Source organism: Panicum virgatum, chromosome 3N (genome assembly GCF_016808335.1).
Source record: "Panicum virgatum strain AP13 chromosome 3N, P.virgatum_v5, whole genome shotgun sequence".
Lineage (NCBI taxonomy): Eukaryota > Viridiplantae > Streptophyta > Magnoliopsida > Poales > Poaceae > Panicum > Panicum virgatum.
In genome coordinates this window covers 874,109-892,056 of record NC_053147.1, presented here as the reverse complement: position 1 = coordinate 892,056, position 17,948 = coordinate 874,109, and the positions used below count along the sequence as shown (strand labels likewise).

At 41.1% G+C, this 17,948-nt stretch overlaps 3 protein-coding genes and 1 long non-coding RNA gene across 8 annotated transcripts; 2 read left to right on the top strand and 2 right to left on the bottom strand.

Annotated features, from left to right (window-relative positions):
- Positions 1 to 1,203: 1,203 nt before the first annotated feature.
- On the bottom strand, positions 1,204 to 3,807 carry LOC120663478 (protein ROOT PRIMORDIUM DEFECTIVE 1-like). Its single transcript, XM_039942302.1, has 3 exons — positions 3,562 to 3,807; positions 1,674 to 3,405; positions 1,204 to 1,581 (listed from the first exon to the last, which is right to left on the bottom strand). Exon 2 carries the CDS (start codon positions 3,320 to 3,322, stop codon positions 2,051 to 2,053), a length of 1,272 nt encoding a protein of 423 aa, XP_039798236.1. The 5' UTR covers positions 3,323 to 3,405; positions 3,562 to 3,807; the 3' UTR covers positions 1,204 to 1,581; positions 1,674 to 2,050.
- Positions 3,808 to 3,940: 133 nt separating this feature from the next.
- LOC120663477 (aladin-like) lies at positions 3,941 to 8,421 on the top strand. 3 transcript variants are annotated; one of them, XM_039942301.1, is made up of 15 exons: positions 3,941 to 4,183; positions 4,285 to 4,340; positions 4,443 to 4,604; positions 4,956 to 5,070; positions 5,169 to 5,268; positions 5,386 to 5,568; positions 5,802 to 5,860; positions 5,955 to 6,042; positions 6,118 to 6,193; positions 6,790 to 6,889; positions 7,002 to 7,053; positions 7,460 to 7,597; positions 7,700 to 7,787; positions 7,873 to 7,935; positions 8,041 to 8,421. In XM_039942301.1, the coding sequence occupies exons 1-14, from the start codon at positions 4,126 to 4,128 to the stop codon at positions 7,924 to 7,926; spliced, it is 1,329 nt and encodes a 442-aa protein (XP_039798235.1). In that variant the 5' UTR covers positions 3,941 to 4,125; the 3' UTR covers positions 7,927 to 7,935; positions 8,041 to 8,421. The 3 variants fall into 3 exon arrangements, with proteins under 3 accessions (XP_039798235.1, XP_039798234.1, XP_039798232.1); XM_039942300.1 differs by having other exon boundaries at positions 4,285 to 4,604; positions 8,118 to 8,421; XM_039942298.1 differs by having other exon boundaries at positions 4,285 to 4,604.
- Positions 8,422 to 10,126: 1,705 nt separating this feature from the next.
- LOC120663474 (alpha-L-arabinofuranosidase 1-like) lies at positions 10,127 to 15,800 on the top strand. 3 transcript variants are annotated; one of them, XM_039942296.1, is made up of 17 exons: positions 10,127 to 10,416; positions 10,611 to 10,665; positions 11,212 to 11,405; positions 11,736 to 11,866; positions 11,959 to 12,106; positions 12,523 to 12,592; positions 13,218 to 13,363; positions 13,457 to 13,502; positions 13,606 to 13,658; positions 13,733 to 13,877; positions 14,126 to 14,244; positions 14,364 to 14,438; positions 14,502 to 14,599; positions 14,688 to 14,744; positions 14,834 to 15,026; positions 15,233 to 15,319; positions 15,431 to 15,800. In XM_039942296.1, the coding sequence occupies exons 3-17, from the start codon at positions 11,337 to 11,339 to the stop codon at positions 15,530 to 15,532; spliced, it is 1,539 nt and encodes a 512-aa protein (XP_039798230.1). In that variant the 5' UTR covers positions 10,127 to 10,416; positions 10,611 to 10,665; positions 11,212 to 11,336; the 3' UTR covers positions 15,533 to 15,800. The 3 variants fall into 3 exon arrangements, with proteins under 3 accessions (XP_039798230.1, XP_039798231.1, XP_039798229.1); XM_039942297.1 differs by having other exon boundaries at positions 15,176 to 15,319; positions 15,450 to 15,800; XM_039942295.1 differs by having other exon boundaries at positions 10,128 to 10,416; positions 15,176 to 15,319.
- A 179-nt stretch (positions 15,801 to 15,979) lies between these two features.
- Positions 15,980 to 17,948, bottom strand: LOC120663476. Its single transcript, XR_005670519.1, has 2 exons — positions 17,735 to 17,948; positions 15,980 to 16,188 (listed from the first exon to the last, which is right to left on the bottom strand). It is a non-coding gene; the product is annotated as an uncharacterized LOC120663476 (long non-coding RNA).

The window sequence follows — 17,948 nt, the reverse complement described above, 5'->3', positions numbered from 1 at the left end:
TCTTAACGATGCTCCCTTTTAATTTATATATTATCCTTCAAATTTCCATTTCAAATTATCACGGGCTGATTGTCTGCATATTGTATACCAAACTATTACATTATTTGTTTTTCTAGGTAAGCCCCCCAATTTTCCTTTTGCGTAAATGCTAAGTACTTGGTTAATCACATGAACACCATGTGTTAATACTCAGTATGTGATTCAATTTTGATTTCAGAATTTTGATATGGTGCATGCTTAACAAACAAAATGTTTCTTTACCATGGCAAAAAGCATTTGTCCTTTGTGCCAAATATTGTCCTTATTGAATTGTGTTGTTTCGATAGATATTAATCTTTCGGTCGATTTATGAGTACTAGAAATAATCTTTTCATTTTTGTAGACGACAATAATCATTCCTACCATAGTGTTTGCCCTGCGCATGGAGTTAAACAGCACGCAGACAGACCCTAAAATACAATGGCATGGACTTTTAGATACAACTTGAGATATAATTTCTAAATTTGAATGTAACTATCAAACATTATGCCTCCCTCTTCTTTTATTATCAAAGGATCAGGCAATGACTCTTTGTGTATCAAAACTATTTGTATTTTGTTTCTTGAGAAGAATCTATGTGTATACTAATTCCCTTAGTCTTGGTATGTGCTTGGAAGTTGTATTGCACGCACACTGCCCTAAGCATATTCCAGCAATTATTTCTTCCGAAACAAAAGACCAAATCAGCCAGGCAGCCTCCGGTCCTCTATGGGCGCGGCAAAGCGCGCAATCCATCCTAGTATACCATTAGTCCCTGCAAGCTAGTTATTAGGGATGGGAATATGCTTTTCCTGTCCACGCTTTGCACAAATATCCTTGTCTTGTGCTTATTTTGGTTAGACAATATTAATTTGTGAATAACTTGTATATTATTTGTTTTGTCGTAATTTATAAGAGTATAACTGTTTATTTTTTCTGTACATTCTTATCACGCACTGATATTAGAAACATGATCACATGTCAAAATGTCAAATCAACTGGGGCCATAAGATTCCCCGGCTTAGGTGAGGCCATGAGATCGAAAAGGTTCCAACCGGATAGTTGAGTTCACCCATCAGTGAAAATCACAATGATCAGCCTCATCACCTTGGTGGATATGTGCATGTCTACATAAAGTTTGTCCGTTGATCGATCAACCTACATTTTTTTCTTTGGCAGCAGGCAGAAACAGAGCATTACCATTTACCATTCATTCATATATATGTTTGTATCGAACAAAAGATTATTGTTTGTTCATATAAAATGTCAGGAAGTACATAATTTAAGCGATAATCGCGAGGAGGAAGAACACGAGCAAAATAAGTGGCAGGGTGGGTGTCGGCTTCGTCACCAACGAAGTGGCATTTGTAGGATGGAAGATCCGGGCCTGTGGTGCCGCCGGCAGGGGCACCTCCACCTCCAACTCCAACGTCGCCGGCTGCGTCCTCTGCTCAGGCAGCACAGCTGAAGACGCGTTCACCCCAGCAAGAATCAGATCAGGGAGCACGAGGGTGATGATGAGGGTTAACTCCAGTGTACACGTCCTCAGGCCGATGAATCGCACTACACGTCAGCCAATCAAAAAATCATCAAACGATTAGATGATGTGATTGTTCCAAGTTCCAACCTCTCCATGAAGCGCAGATACTACGTACCCCTGAGCCTGGGAGAGGAGGCCTGAAGCTGGAGGACTCGCCGGTGCCGGAGCCAGAGCTGGAGGATGGTCAGGCCGCCGGTGCCCCGTGACATCTTGGTGATGCTCGGAGCTGGCGAATTGGCGGTGATCGTAGTGGTTCAAAAGCTCTGCTCCTCTAATACTGCTAGCAGTACCATTAGTATTCTTATAGAGAGCTTCAGAGATCAGTGAAACTCTGCTCTTCTAATGCTCACTTGTTGTACTACTACTGCTGCTACTACAAGTAGGCTCTGATGCTACGACGATCCTATCAGTTTTAACAGGGAAGTGGTTGCATGAGGCCTGCATCTGGAGATTCTCGTGTTTCTTGAACCAGACGGGATTCTATATTTGCAGTCAGTTAGATGTATAGGAGCCACTGTCATTTTCAAGTTCAAGTACGTTATTTGCAGTATCCACCTGGCACATGTTCTTCTGCAACTCATGGCAGCTTGCCTGATCATATTCCACAGCAACACCAACATTACGGCATCCAGACAAAATCAGATCTAGCATTTTCCTTCGCACGTCGTATACAGGATTAGGCTCAACCAGGCAGCCTTTACTATAACTCTCCCTCAGAATGACTGTCTGTGCACTTCCCTTGGTCGAGATGTAGAAAATTCCTGGGTGCTTAAGAAGAAGCTCCCGCAAATTTACTTCCATAGCAAAAACTCGTCTGAAGTGCGACAGTCTCTCAAGTGGTATCATCTTTTCTACCGTAAGGCTTAACAGTTCATGAAGAATACCAACAACATGTTTCTCAATCCGCTCCACATTGTGGATCGGATGCAAATCATTCTTCTCATAAGGCTTGGTGTAGGGAAGCCTCTGCCAGTTCTTCAGTTTTTCCCTAAAGCCTTTCTCAATCTTAAATCCAGTAGGGAAGTTGATCGGAAAAGCGTATCTTGTCTCCGATTCAGCTAGCCATTTTTCAGTGTACTCTTTCTTCCTCCATTCTTCAATCTTAGCCACAGCTAATTCGTCATCCCGAGAGACAAGTGACAGAGTATCAGGGGATTCAAGATATAAATCATGTGGATACTTCGGTAGCATGGAAGACCTGTAATCATCAGGCAGCCCAAGTTCCCTTCTTACTAGCCATAATGCGTGCATATTCAGAGTTCCATTTGTAGAGAGCATGAGAAGTTTCTTCAGCCGCTGAACTATGTTGGTCTCATTCTCCCTTATCATGGCCTCTTCCTCTGCAATCAAGTCAGTCATCTTTTGTGTGGTCTTGCAGCAATGGTTTCTCTTCACAGGGTGCACGTAAATCTGGAAAATGTGGGGATATTTCTTGAGGAAAGCGCCAATCTCAATGTTCAATCCGACCTCATGTCTCCACTTTGAAAGAAGTTGGAGAGAAGCATATCCGTTCCTCTGCTGAGATATCAACTCACATGCAGCCACGACCAGCTTCAAGTTTCTCAGTTGAACCATTAGCTTGTCCAGCCTATGATCCCTTGTTCTGCTCTCCAGACGGGTTCTTGCTGAATCTACTGGCTTCTTCCACCTCCGCTGCACACCACAGATAAAGGGACCATACTGAAATGTCCAACTCCCAGCTAATATTCTCAGCCGCACAGAGAGGGCGTGCAGGTTTCCTGGACCGAATATGATCGATGCCATTTGTCTGTACGTTGGAACTCCAATCCTTAGAATACACGGAGCTTCATCAAAGTCCACAAGTGCATCTGTAGGGCAATGACAACCTGCAAAAGTTCAACACATGTTCAGTTTTCCAGAGCATGTCATTGGCAGGAGCACACAGCAGAGGATGTATGCATAAAATTTAACAAATGCAAGTCAGCAAGTGGGGGAAGAGCATGACACAAGACAGTATAGCAGCACAGCAACTCGAAATTTACCTTGCTAGGCGTTTCATCGAACAGAACATGTGCATGACCGCTAATCAGACCAACGGACGAAGCCCACTCCAGGGTGCGGCAAGCCTCGGTGGCCAGACGGAGGACGAGAGGGTGGGTGCCAGCGGGCCTCAGATTCAAGGTAGCAATTGGCAAGGGCCAGGACGAAGCAGTGCGGGAGGTGATCGGCGATTCGGCAGGCGGGAAGTGGGCGGCGGGTGGCGTTGGGTTCTGAGCAATGCAGGGGGGCTCTCGTCTCTATCCGAGCGTTGCGTGCCTCTTGGGCCGTCGGATTCAGAAGCCAGCAGCCATCGGCCCGTCCGTTACTGTTTCGGTCAGGGTTTAAGCAAGAGAGCAGCCAGCAGAGCCTCCTCGCCTCGCCGCCGACCAGCCACCCATCGCCGCCCTCTCTCCCACCGGTTGCTTCCGCAGCCGCCGCCGCTCCACCTTTACCCCCGACGTTGCCTCGTCTTCTGTGTCGAGCTCGAGCCCCGTTCCGGGCTGGGATTGGGAACCCCGAGTCCCCAACCCTAGCGAGGCGCGAGGGAGCGAACATCCGGATCGACGATGCCGAGCTTCCCTCCGCCCGGCGCCGTCACCGTCTGCGAGATCAACCGCGACCTCGGTACCTATCTCGCCCAATCGATTCCTACCCCCTTGACGACCTCTGAATCAGTTGGTATCAGCGATCGGTGCTCATCCCGACCTGCCTTCCTCACCTCGCAGTTGTGGCGGAGGCACTGTCCGACGACCGCGCCAAGGACGCATACGGCGATGCCCTCGTCAGTTTGCACCAGATAAAAGATTTTGCTTCTATTTTTTTCTTTTATCATCGAGGCGAATTTGCTTGTCTTAAATTTGGGGTTGGCATTTGGCATTTGCAGGGAATGGTCTTCAGCCCTATCCCTTTCCAGCCAGACACTCTTCCCCCAATCCGCGAGCCCCCTGCTGCAGAGCAACCCGAGTCCACTGAGAACGAGCCCACAGCTAGTGTGACTTCCACCATATCCGAATTCTTCAAACGGATGATCTTCCCTCCATTAAATGTGAGTTGGATTACTGTATCTGAAATACTTTACTCCAATGTGCCCCAAGTTTCTTTTCACCCAAAGAGACTTGCACACTTACACCATTCCGTTTGTCAATGTTCCATTTTCTACTTATCTGACAACATTGGTATCTATGCATGGATTTGCTGATTCCTCCAGCATACTTTCTAATTTTTTTTGTCATTACCAAGTTATCTCAAAATTAAAGCCTCAAGTTTTTATCCTTGTGAAAACTGAAAAGCATCCTGTATTTGCCTTCTGATTGCTGAATTAGCTAAGTCCTTCCATGTGTTTTTTAGAAGAAAATCATTATAGTCATGCTCATGAACAGTCATTCTGTTTTACCAGCCAAATCTGCTACAAGAATTTGACATCCAGAAAATAAGTTGGAATCCGCACAAGCACTGTCTAGCATTTGTGTCTGGGAAGAACCAGGTTATTGTACATGACTTTGAGGATTCAGGTGGGATATGCCTACCTTGTTATGTTATTAATTTTATGAACTGAACTATATCCATCAATTTAGTTGCAGCCCATAATAGTGACCGGCCCTTTTAACAGATGCTAAAGAGCCGTTCATTTTGACAAGTGACCAGCAAATCAATGTTAAAGCTGTTGAGTGGAGACCAAATAGTGGCAAGATGATTGCAGTCGCCTGCAAGTGTGTATTACCACTGCCTGATCCTATAGCTCTTCAACCTGGCTCCTCACTCTTGTCATGTCTTAAAAATTGCTGGCATATGTTACTTTTTGATTGAGGTGATCATTTTCTTTTTAGGGGAGGAATATGCCTCTGGTCAGCATCATATCCTGGCGATGTTCCATTCATGAAAGCTGGGGTCACCCCTTATTCCTTTAGTGCCTTCCCTAGAGGTTCTGGTGGTCGGTGGATACTGGTGGATGTTCTTCGTGACTCTTCTGCTGAGCAAGTTACCGTGCTTTGTTGGAAGCCTGATGGAAGATATCCTTCATATAAATTTTCATAAGCATCTGGCAAAGCTCTCGTTTGTTTTCATATTTCTTGTTTTAGGACTACAATAACTTCAATGTCAGTGTGGGCTAACTGCATAAAATTACATTTTTGCCAAATTCCTTAAATCTACTATCCATTGTGGATACAGAAAAGTTTACAATAGTAGTTGTTTGTGGGAAGAACCAACAGGTGAATATATTGTTTCCTTGACAAGTCACCACATACTTGGCATCTGCCTCCTGTAATAGTCCATCTTTCATGATTTGGGATCTGTCTCAAGGTAGGCATAGCTATCTTTTTCTAAATTCTGATGACCAATCCCATTTGATAAAGAAATGTGTACTTATATCTGGAGACATTTTCTTTTGCTACAGGGTTGGGTACTCCTATACGGCGTGGATTAAGTAATATATCACTACTGCGGTGGTCAACTAGTGGAGATTATCTTCTAGCTGCTAAATTGTATGGTCAATTTTCATTTTTACATTTGTAGTTACTAATATTTCCAAAGATTTACAAAATTCATTATTATATTAGTGATGGAACTTTTCACTTTTGGGAGACAAACACATGGACTTCAGAACCTTGGTCTTCATCAAACGGATATGTGTCTGTACGTAACATACTCAATCCTAACTAGCTTTTTTTTTACATTTTGTACATTGGAGCACAATACTCAAGTTAGTGCATTTTATAGATTTCTTCTTATTTTCAAGGTTATATGAGATCTGTCGGAAACAGATCATTTCCTTCATAGCTTTATTCATGAATCTGTTAGTTATCTTTTTCTTTTCTGAAGAAATACCTATTGTCTCATTGCATATTGGATTTCAATATTAGTTATGACAACCTTGTATTTTAGTTTTTATTAATTTCTGAATGATTTGTAGTCCCAACAGTTGAAAATAGTTTGATTTTCAAAGTAAAAAAGATATGAGACTTACTTATTTGGTGGATAAATTCTTTTGGAAACAAACATAGATGCTTGACCCGCATTTAACTCTAGTTTGGTTATTTGAATATTGTAAATATTGCATAAAGCTTAGTTTGATTTGATTGATATCTAAACTATAGCAACCCATAATCCTGCTTTATGGCAAATCCACTTGGTAGCAACACATGATGTGTCCAGTGTACCCTTACACATTGGATGGAATCTGTTCCACAGCTGTTTACATGTTTGCTTATTTCTACTTTGGTTCCTGACAGGGAGCGAATTGGGACCCAGAAGGTCGTGTTGCATTGGTATCCTTTTCTAACTCTACTACACTTGGCTCAATTCACTTCTCATCTAAGCCACCATCTTTAGGTATATAAAGATATCCCTGCAAATTTTTCTGTTTTGCTTAAACTATGCTACTGCACTATTTGTGTGATGAATCCTGGTAATTTGTCCTGTCTCCTGTGTTTCTTTCCTTCAGATGCTCATCTCCTACCAGTTGAGCTTCCAGAAATTTCCTCCCTGATTGTCAGGTACGAACATAGATATTAGAAAAAGATCTTGATCTTATGTGCACCTCATGCTACATAATTTTACCATCTTGCATCCTCATGTAAGCTATGATATTTCAACTGCCTCATTTGCTATTAATTGGTAATTTATTTCCCATGTATGCAGTGAATTCACTCATCTAGTTCAGATGCCGGTCTTATTGTATATAGGATAGGTTTGTAGGATCACAAGGGACGACAAGCACTTGTTAACTAACAGACACATGCAAGCCACTGCACTACACACGTTTTCATTTAGTCTACTTTGTATTCAGGAAGTTCATCCATTATTATAGCCTAGACTAGTATTATTTCCCATGTATTTAGGAAGTACATCCATTATTACTGCCTTTGATTCACATACTTATGCTTTAATCGCTTCATCTAGCCGAGGCATAGAAAAATTAGCATGGGATGCTTCAGGGGAGCGTTTGGCATTGTCGTTCAAAGATGGAAATGAAATGTATCGTGGTCTTGTTGCTGTATATGACGTGAGGAGATCTCCACTTGTCTCAGTATCACTAGTGTAAGAGCAAATTTTCTTTATACTGCATCATGTTAATCATTAACTTGTGTTTCCATGTATTCCTTAACCATTCTTTGACAATATTCTGTTGTGCACATTCAGTGGATTCATTAGAGGACCTGGAGAAGGAGCGAAACCACTTGCTTTTGCTTTCCATAATAAATTTAAGCAAGGACCCTTGCTTTCTGTGGTAAGATATCTGTGAATCCTGCATATATGGCTTGTGCTTCCAACCTGTTTTGCTCACATATGGTTCCACTGCACTGCACATGCAGTGCTGGAGCAGTGGCTGGTGCTGTACATATCCACTGATACTTCGTTCCCACTGACTCCACAATGTAAGTTTCTTTAGCAGCCTTGTTCTTTCAGTTACATATGATGACTTGATATTGTGTTGCCTACTGTTTTGATAATTTCACGTTCCTTTCCTTTTTGATGTCTAGCGTGGCATTTCATCGGTTCAGGACTGAATGTTTCAACTACTGCTGTCGACCTGGAATAACGAATATATCACATACAGGTCGGAAGACAATTTTTGATGTACTGTTGATGTCCTGTATAGATGCATTGCAAAGCCTTGCTTTTGTTAAGCAGGTGCAATTTCTATGCGCCTAGGTGAAATGCAAAGCATGATTGCACCCCATATATGTAACATTGTAGCTTGAAAAAGGGTGTATTTATTAGCGGTTTCGTCTCCAGATGTATTTGAGCTGTATCTACATTTGCGTTATGTTGATTTTATTAGTTACATTTTCGTGTTGCACTTGTATCCGTCTGCGCTCCAACAGCAACAAGCAGGGGTGAATGAAGTGTAACAGAGTTAAGATGTACGCGTACTTGTGAATTTAAGCTGCCAGGCGGCTACGGCACTGATAAATAGAACTGCAACGAGCTTCAGAATAGAGTATCATTCCTGCAGTGATCCAAGAACGAAAATTGCAGGAATAAAAGAACTTAGGAAAGGAAGTTCATGTGAACTTTTGGAATGGAGTATTTGACCGTCCTTTCCTACGGAACACTGTTGCTAGATGCCGATATGATTCTAGCACCCAGAACGGTTGAGCTAGTACTAGCAACGAGCTGCCAAATCCTGGAAGAAAGCGATGCATCATCCAAGACGGGCAGCAATAATGCACGTCCCGATATAATGCAAATCAAATATAGTCAAAAGCAAAAAAGGCTTGTTTGCAACCTTGGCACGCCATGGCTTGCTACCATGTAGCTGAGAATAGAGTGGCATTCTGTTGGCCCATGCCCCATGGCCACCTCTCTCTCTTTGTATGTTGTGCATGCAAGCATGTCCCAATCGACCCGTCTCGAGAATAGAATTTCATTCTCTGTGCAGCGAGCCTTGTCCATCAGCAACCTCTGAATCTCTGATTGTTTCTCTCTTTTGGAAGGCAACAGAACCTCTGAAAATGAAGCACCAGCAACTTCGTTCCCATCGAAGACCAACTCGATCAGCAGGTAGGTCTATTTCTATGTAAAGAGTTATATATATACAAAACCAATTGCCTTTTCTAAATAAAAGGCTCCTCTACTATGTATCCAACAGTAGTAACTGAACAGGATAGTGAGCTGACACTGCATCATGTTTTTTGTTTCCAGCTGAAGCTGGCATCGTTCGATTATATTTGGGCTGGCTGGTCATGTGCCTCCTCCTCCTCATTCCAACAAACTTGACCACTGCCTGACTGGTGCTTAAAAGAAGCAGAGCGCTTCGTTCCTCGCTCGTCGAGCACACAAGCACACCGCGCACAAGAATCACCCTACTCCGATTCGAGCGCATTGCATTGTCGCTGGCCTGCCGGTGAGTGCTCGACCCGTCTCAATTCTATGCATGGTTCTGCCTACTCAAGTCAAGTCAAGATCTCCTCCGATCTTCGGTTGCATTGGCTATATTGCTCTGATCATCTGCGTACATGCATTGTGTTCATCGCTAGCTGATCCCTTCTGTCAGTCACGTTCCTGGCTTGATGCATGTGTGGTTTAATTTGTTTGCAGCCAGGTAGCAGCGTGCAAGAAGTGAGCATGGGATCCAAGCAGCAGGCCTGGGCCACCATTTGCTGCTCCCTTGTTGCCGTGTTCTTGGTGACGACGACGATGAGCTGCAAAGGAGCAGGAGGGCTGGACGAGCAGGAAGCATCTCTGTTCGTGGACTCCAGCAAGTCGCGACAGATCCCTCAGACACTCTTTGGGATCTTCTTCGAGGTGACTCTTCATAACATCATCCTCTTCTGTTTCATTTAAAAAAAAAACATCATCCTCTTCTTCATTCTCCTCCTTCCTTCCTTCCTTCCTTCCTTTCAATCCAACGATCCCACAAGAAGACGACGACCCTGTTTGTAATCACCCCTGTTGTTCACAGCCACAAAAGGGTCCATGCTCAAAAAATAAAAAAATAAAAAACACAAAGGGTCCAGCTCGTTGGGTGGATTACCAGGCCAGGCTGCCTGACGACGAGAGAAGCCCATTTCTTCTTTTTCTGAAGGGCAGAGAGGCCCATTTCATGGGATACTCTCTCCTGCTGTTGCCTGGGCACAAGCAAACCCCAAGCCACTGTGTTTCTTTTCCCCTCCCCTCGCTGAGGATCTTCCTCAGTCGCCTCCTCACTGCGGGTACGGGGGTTGGGACAGTTGGGTGGACTGACTGATGATCCAGTTTGGCGACAACGCCATGCTGCTGCCAGAAATGTGCAGCAGAGGCCCCTGATGATTTGCCTGGAGGTGGAGGTTTGCCTGCAGCTCTCGCCATCACAAGTTCACAACGCCAAGATTTGCCTTCCTGTTCTTTCCTCCCCTTGATTGGTGTTTTAATTTGTACGTATCCATTGTTGTACTTTCCGCCTTAAATTCTTGGGTTAATACCTAAATTTATGCAACTTTTTAATCTTTATTTGCTGCGCCAATTCCTTTCTACCCTTGCAAAGTCATAACGCCTGTCAGCTTATTCAGTCACATTACCTAGTAGAAACAAGCAGAGGATTTCTTCACGATAACTATGAATATTGCAGGAGATTAACCACGCGGGAGCTGGTGGGTTATGGGCAGAGTTGGTTAGCAACAGAGGTACTTGTGTTACTCTTCCCTGTTTTTCCTGCTCTTAGCTGTGACGAATGCGTTTGAAAATTTGAAATGCTCTTATAAGTGACTCAATGCGGTTGATCAAGTTGCTGATTTGGTTCTTTCAATTTAGGTAGTAGATAAGTAGGTCCAAAATCTGGTGAATGAAAATATTTTAAACTCGGGTTATCCTGTACTCCCGTTCACATTTTAGTGGAACACCTAGTAACATTTTTTTCAAGACGTTAAACTTTGGCAGGATATCCCAAAAATGTCCCTTGTAACAGGGGCTCAGATATGCCAAGTGGGTTCATAATTTAAATAAAAGAGAAAATTTCTCCTTTTCATCGAATTAAACAACCAGATTTTTTTGAGCAACCACAGTGTCTTATGAAAAGGACAACTCTAAAAAGAAATTTTCTCCGTGGTGTTATTGCTGCTTTTTGGTTAACTCAGTTCTTCTACTTAAATAGCTGAGGTTTTTTAGGTAACTAAATACACTGAATGTCGTGTCATGCCTAATTGAAGTTTCACCTCAATTAACTGTTGCAGGTTTTGAGGCCGTCATTAACAACACGCCAACCATAGAACCATGGAGCATCATTGGAGATGAATCCTCCCTTCATTTGACGGCTGATAGGGCCTCCTGTTTCACAAAAAATATTGTTGCTCTGAGAATGGAAGTTCTCTGTGACAATTGTCCACCTGGTGGAGTTGGCATTTACAACCCAGGATTCTGGGGCATGGTATGAATTCATCCTAATGCACAACTCAACTGATATAGCATGAACATATAAATGTAATCCAGAGTATTTTTAAATCAATAGCTCACACACTATGATGCCACACAGTGAAAATATGTTTTTTTTTCTCTTCATGCGAAAGTATACTACATAGCAAGATCACTGTTTAGTTTCTATTCATGTAGTTCCTTTTGTTGATGATGTCAGCTTTCCATGAGCCTATCTAATGGATGCACCTCACTTTATTTTGAACCATTGCTATAATTTTTCTCCAAAGCATTTCCATTTTTCCCTTCTGGTTCTATGAAGATCCTGACCATTTTATTTTTCCAGAACATAGAAGAAGGCAAAACCTATAATCTAGTCATGTATGCCAGATCTCCTGACTCTATGGAGTTGATTGTTTCACTCACATGTTCAAGACCTTCTGGCGCATTGAAAAACCTTGCATCAGCTTCGACACGGTATATATCTTTTCCCTGATATGGAGGTTGCTTTGATTTAATTTTGTTCTTCTCTTTGCTAGCTGATATAATTGCATATTGCCTATTTGCAGACATATCAATTTGTCTAACTGGACAAAGGTAGAACTGCAACTGTTGGCTCAAGGAACATGCAGAACTGCAAGACTTGAACTAACAACTTCCAAAAGAGGAGTATTATGGCTTGACCAAGTGTCACTCATGCCTTCAGATACATACAAGGTGCATTGCATTTTTATCCTTTTTGACTATTTGCAAGCAAAAAAGTATTATAGCATAGCTCATGATTCATAAGGATCCAAGAAGAAATTATATTACCATGAATTGTAAGAAAGACACCAGCTTGCTCTGTTTCTTAATTAGCAGGCATATCTCAGTATCTCACTAAAAAGGAATAGCGGGCACATATTCAATGGGCACCCTTTCATTATATGTGTGTCATGCCATCAGAATTGTTCAGTCACAATCAATAATCAGTCATGGCTAAAATGCTTGTCCAAGACTCACTTTGATAACCCATTAGATCAAATCAGATAAGCTCTATTCATTTTTCTAAAACTTTTGGAAAAAAAATGGCCAGGTCATTATTTCTACGATGTTGAATGAGTTGTTAATTGCATTTATTTCTGCATGTACAGGGCCACGGTTTCCGAAAGGATCTCACATATATGCTTCTGGATTTGAAACCACGATTCCTACGTTTTCCTGGTACTGAATATGTTTTCTGACCAAATTCAGCCTATTTTATTCAATGTTAATTTTCTGTCACAACTTTAACTTTGCATTTCTCTGCATGCTTTGGTATAGCCACTGACTCACTGAATCATCAATAGCAGAAACACTAAGCAATTTTTTTCTTGTTCTGAGTGTTCTAGTATGTATCAAGCTAGCTAACCCAATGGAGAAATCATGGCGGACAGTGCACTCGACAAACAATTTTTTCTTATGATACAGCCCATCATAGGAGCTGCACATGACACGACATTTCCTATTCCTATTCACAGACAAAAAACTATTTCGAGAACACATTTCTTGCTACTATAGTCTATAGTATCATATTTCAACACATTTCAAAGGAACACATTATTTAATATTGGTACATTATAATTTTGTTTGATACATTATAATCATAACATATCCATATTATTAAAAATCCTGAGTAAAACTTTCAAAACTTATGGTCAGTTAATCAAGAATGCATGTTAAAAATTCATAGAGTTAATATAATATTCCTTTGCTTATGGTTGCCTGAATCATTCTCAACCAACGTTCTAAATTTATCCTGCAACAGTACACAGATTAAGTTACACCATATATATGTGCTTTGTCGTAGGTGGTTGCTTTGTTGAAGGCAACTGGTTGAGCAATGCTTTCAGATGGAAGGAAACCACTGGTCCATGGGAAGAGAGGCCTGGGCACTATGGAGATGTTTGGAATTACTGGACAGATGATGGCCTTGGCTATTATGAGTTTCTCCAGGTAAATGTTTGTTGGTGCAATCTGATTTTGCATCCTTTGATTTCTGCATGATTTGTCATATACTCATATGTTTATTGTGAATTGTTCACAAAGCTCGCAGAAGACTTGGACGCTCTTCCAATTTGGGTCTTCAATGCTGGTAGACACTATTTATGATTTACAAAAATCCCCCCCCCCCTCTATTATATCTTTAATCATCAATACCGTGCCCATTAAAATGGTAGTGTTTTGTTGAATTGTAGGTATCAGCCACAACGATGCAGTTAACAGCAGTATGATTTTACCTTTTGTTAAGGTACCTTTTGTACATCTAGATCTTTTGTTCAGAAATGTACAAATGCACTATTTCACTTATTATTCCATCTATAGGATGCAATGGATAGTCTTGAGTTTGCAAGGGGGAATGCAGAATCGACATGGGGCTCTGTTAGAGTCGCAATGGGTCATCCTGACCCATTTCCGCTGAAGTACGTGGCAATTGGAAATGAGAATTGTGGATACGGATCATACCGAGGTAAACTTGCATTGATAACATGTACAAATTATAAAGACCCTACAAGTTGTTGATGTTATATAGTCGTTTGTCTTGGAAGGGATAATTGAACATTTATTTTTTTTAAGCATCATACCCTGTGCAAATGCAGGGCTAGACCTTAGTAATGCTTGTCTGCACCTTTTCCTTGACCTCCTCAGGTCTTGTACAGTTTGTACTTCGTTTCATGGTTCTTTTTGTGGACAAGTGTAATTAAATCCACTGGATAGGAAACTACATGGCATTTTACTCTGCTATAAGGAAGGTATATCCAGACATACAAATAATTTCAAACTGTGATGGCTCATCTAAGGCACTCGACACTCCTGCGGATTTTTATGAGTATCATGTAAGATGTGCATTATTTGTCCCTTCGTATCATTGTTTGTCAGATTGGCAGCGGCGCAGTTTCATGTTGTCATTTCCTCATTATGATAGGGACTGAGAATATAAACATTACTTTTGTAGAACTATACTGACACTGCTGCTAAATTGTTTATTGCGAAGAACCAATTCGACAAGACATCACGTAGTGGGCCTAAGGTATGTGCTTATTGCCAGTTCTATCATGCAGTTTATTTTTTGTAATACATGTCCTCTTTCCAGGTTTTTATCAGCGAATATGCTGTCAGAGATGGCCATAATGGAAGCCTCCTTGCTTCACTTGCCGAAGCTGCATTCCTTACAGGAGTAGAAAAAAATAGGTGTTGTCATTAGATAACACATAATTTTCTTTTGTACTTGTGGAATATTGAGACGGCTCATGGCACTCTCTATCGTGTGTATTTGCAGTGATTACATTCAGATGGCCAGCTACGCTCCTATGTTCGTAAATGAAAAGGACAGAACGTTAGTATTAATGGATTTTTATGCTTTTGCCAGCACTAGCATTCTTGTTCATGACAATTGCACTAATTGTGTCTGAACCTTTTTATCAGCTGGAGCCCAGATGCGATAGTCTTCAACTCCTGGCAACAATACGGAACCCCTAGTTACTGGATGCAGACATTTTTCCGTGAATCAAGTGGTGCTCTGATTCATCCGGTTACAATCACATCCAGGTACTCTGACTTGTTGGCAGCATCCGCCATTACGTGGCAGGACAATGAAAAGAGCTTCTTGAGGGTAAAGGTAAACCAACAGTTTTTTGTATTCCTTGTAGCCTTTGTGATTGCTTCAATTCATTAGGTATATGTAACAATTTTTAAAATAACCGAATCCAGACATCCATAGGTACAAACTTCATATAACATACATTGGTTTTCAAATGTATTTTGCAGATTGTAAACTTTGGATCTGGTGCTGTAAACCTTACTATACGTGCAACTGGACTTCAGGTTGGTGTCAATACAAAGAGATCAAGAGTCACTATTCTGACGTCTGGCAATGTGCTGGATGAGAATTCGTTCAGCAACCCAGAAAAAGTACGAGGATGATTGCTTTTAGATGAATTTGCCACGTTTATTTAAATATAGCATATTGGCATCCTCATCATGTATCGGCAAGCTCGTTGTCTAACATAACACTTGATGCAGATCCTTCCTGTCATGAAAGGGCTACCGAATGCAGCAGAAGCCATGCATAGCTTCCTGAGCCCTTACTCGTTCACCTCATTCGATCTAGCTTTGGATGAATAAAGACGCGAAGAGCCAGCAGTGGGCAAGAGTTTCAAAAAGATGTAGGATGATTAGGTGATGTGTGGTGCACCGTGCACAAACTGTAGAAAGGTGGGGGTGTGGTGTGCTTTCTGGTACCTAATGTTATCCTTCGTCTTATGAGTTGCAAGCATAATGCAGATGTAAATCATGATCGCTGCTATCACCTATTCTACTAATAATTATTATGAGGATTATACCAGGCAACTCATAAAAGAATCTGCATGCTGAATAAATGGTTGTTGAAAACCGTATTGTGTTCCTTCCAAACATTTCATGCCATGTAAATCATGATCGCTGCTATGGTTCTTCATTGCTATGTATATTGTGTTACCCATCAGAAATCCATCGTGTGTTGTATCATTTTTCCAAGTAAAGTTTTGATGCTTTAATTTAGCTGAATTTCTCTTAGGTTTCAAGTCATCAATCAGATCTTTGAAAGCTCCCATGCATCAACCGTGACACGTGTTCTGCTGGGATCGTTGTAGTTCACTTATGCCCGCATCATCTCCAGATACAAGTGGCAGCAAAAGCCAGACAAAAGGGCCATTACAATGCTAAATTTACTTGGTAGCTGCAAAATACCATAGTTATAAGTTGATATCAGGACCCCAAGCTGCACTTTATCAAGCCAGTACCTGCACATAAAAGAACAGAGATACTGTCAACATCTTTGCTAACTGTTTCAAGGGGAAATGCCAAAAGAACATAATAATAATTATTATGAGGATTACCAGGCAACTATCCAGTACTGTATTATGACATTATCTCAAATGTTGGAGACACCTATAGATTGTCTATAGCTAATTTTTCCTTTCAGTCAAAGCTATCACACTTTTCACTTTCTCAAACTCAAATGTGAAGTTGGTTTAACAAAAGTATGCTTCGCAGTGTTGCACAGCTCTTTTTAACTAAACTGAGTAACCTCTAAAGGTATGAACAATCAACAAGTCAACCTGGCCATATTACTGTACTCCCAGAATTAACCACTAATCACCTCGGCTCAGACTTCAGATCAGGTCAAATAGTGTAGATGGGCCAAAACCAGTAGCATGTGTGGATGTGTAAGTATGTATAAGTAGAAGGAATTGAATAGGGAGCTGTGCACAAAATTGTAATCTGGACCTATTCCTGAATCACCTATTCCACTGCATCCTGTCTATCACCTACCCCGCCTCAGATCTGGACGCTACTCGCCGTCTATCCCAGTTTTATTGAATACAGAAAAGAAATTCGGCTGAATGAGTCGGATAAAGAATTAATGGCTGCTATGAGGTAATCCTGTAAGATATAAAGGGCTTTTAAGAGATGGGGAACAAATAAACTGTAACTGGTTACATCCCTCACATGACACTTGTTCCAGTTTGTTTACAGCTCTCATAAAATGGCAATCCAAAACGAGCAAATATGTGATGAATACTAAAATGGTTAGCAAATAAGACCTTGAAAAGAAAAAAAAACCGTTGATTTAAAGCAGCATGTCATTAAATCACCTTAGCACAAAACAAAGATATCTCAAGCATAATTATTTATGGTGACCTTATTTTATTACACCATAATGGTGGACAAAACTAAAATGCACCAAACAAACTGTAAATGTGACCAGTGAATTATGAATCTTAATGAAGTTATCCTGATAAAGATTAAAAGTTAGGTTCATTAATTTTCTGGTGCGATGAACTTGTCACTAAAAGCAATTAAGCAAGGTTCTTCAATAAGTGGCAAAGAACCGTTATTTCACAAAGAACAGAACAAGTTAGACAAGTCACAAGTCACAACTGATGATCTTAAACTCATACCAAGATTCATAGAGAGAAGTGCAAAGAACTTTAAGCTATAAAATGTGACAAACAAGTTACTAATTAGTCATTTCAGTGGGTTCAAGCCTTGCCAATTTCCAACTATTATGCATCTGGATTAAAATATTTACACTATGGCGACGCAAACATTAGTACGATACAGGGCAAGTTACATATTTGGCAGTACACAAGAAACTAACATTAAGCCATGTAATTCCGAGAAATAGCATCCAAATAACAAAACATTTTAAATGCAAGAGTTCATCAAACAGCCAAGTACATATATGACTTGAATTTTGAAGGTCTTGCAGTATTCAACAAACCAATTATATAGGAAAAAAATATATGCTTTTGGCATACTTGCAATGTAAATGTATGATATTACCTCAAGCATATAGCCACTTGAATGGATGGATGGTCCCATAATAGCTAAAAGGACTGGTATAAAAAATCTTCTCAAACTGCATTAATTTGAGATGAACCATGAAGACACCTCTATATGTCGACACAAATATGATATTATCATCCCCATAAAGCCTAAGTATTGTTCTGTACTTTGGAAACCGCCCTGATGTGAGCGAAAGAAGCTTGTCCAGTTC

Bases quoted from the DNA above. Each gene is read 5' to 3' on its own strand.
- LOC120663478 (XM_039942302.1), bottom strand. From the start codon at position 3,322: ATGGCATCGATCATATTCGGTCCAGGAAACCTGCACGCCCTCTCTGTG.
- LOC120663477 (XM_039942300.1), top strand. From the start codon at position 4,126: ATGCCGAGCTTCCCTCCGCCCGGCGCCGTCACCGTCTGCGAGATCAAC. The intron at 5,269-5,385 runs GTGTGTATTACC...TTTTCTTTTTAG, and splicing joins ATGATTGCAGTCGCCTGCAA to GGGAGGAATATGCCTCTGGT. The intron at 5,569-5,801 runs ATATCCTTCATA...ACAAGTCACCAC, and splicing joins TGTTGGAAGCCTGATGGAAG to ATACTTGGCATCTGCCTCCT.
- LOC120663474 (XM_039942295.1), top strand. From the start codon at position 11,337: ATGGAAGTTCTCTGTGACAATTGTCCACCTGGTGGAGTTGGCATTTAC. The intron at 12,593-13,217 runs GTACTGAATATG...GCTTTGTCGTAG, and splicing joins ACGATTCCTACGTTTTCCTG to GTGGTTGCTTTGTTGAAGGC. The intron at 15,320-15,430 runs GTACGAGGATGA...CACTTGATGCAG, and splicing joins CGTTCAGCAACCCAGAAAAA to ATCCTTCCTGTCATGAAAGG.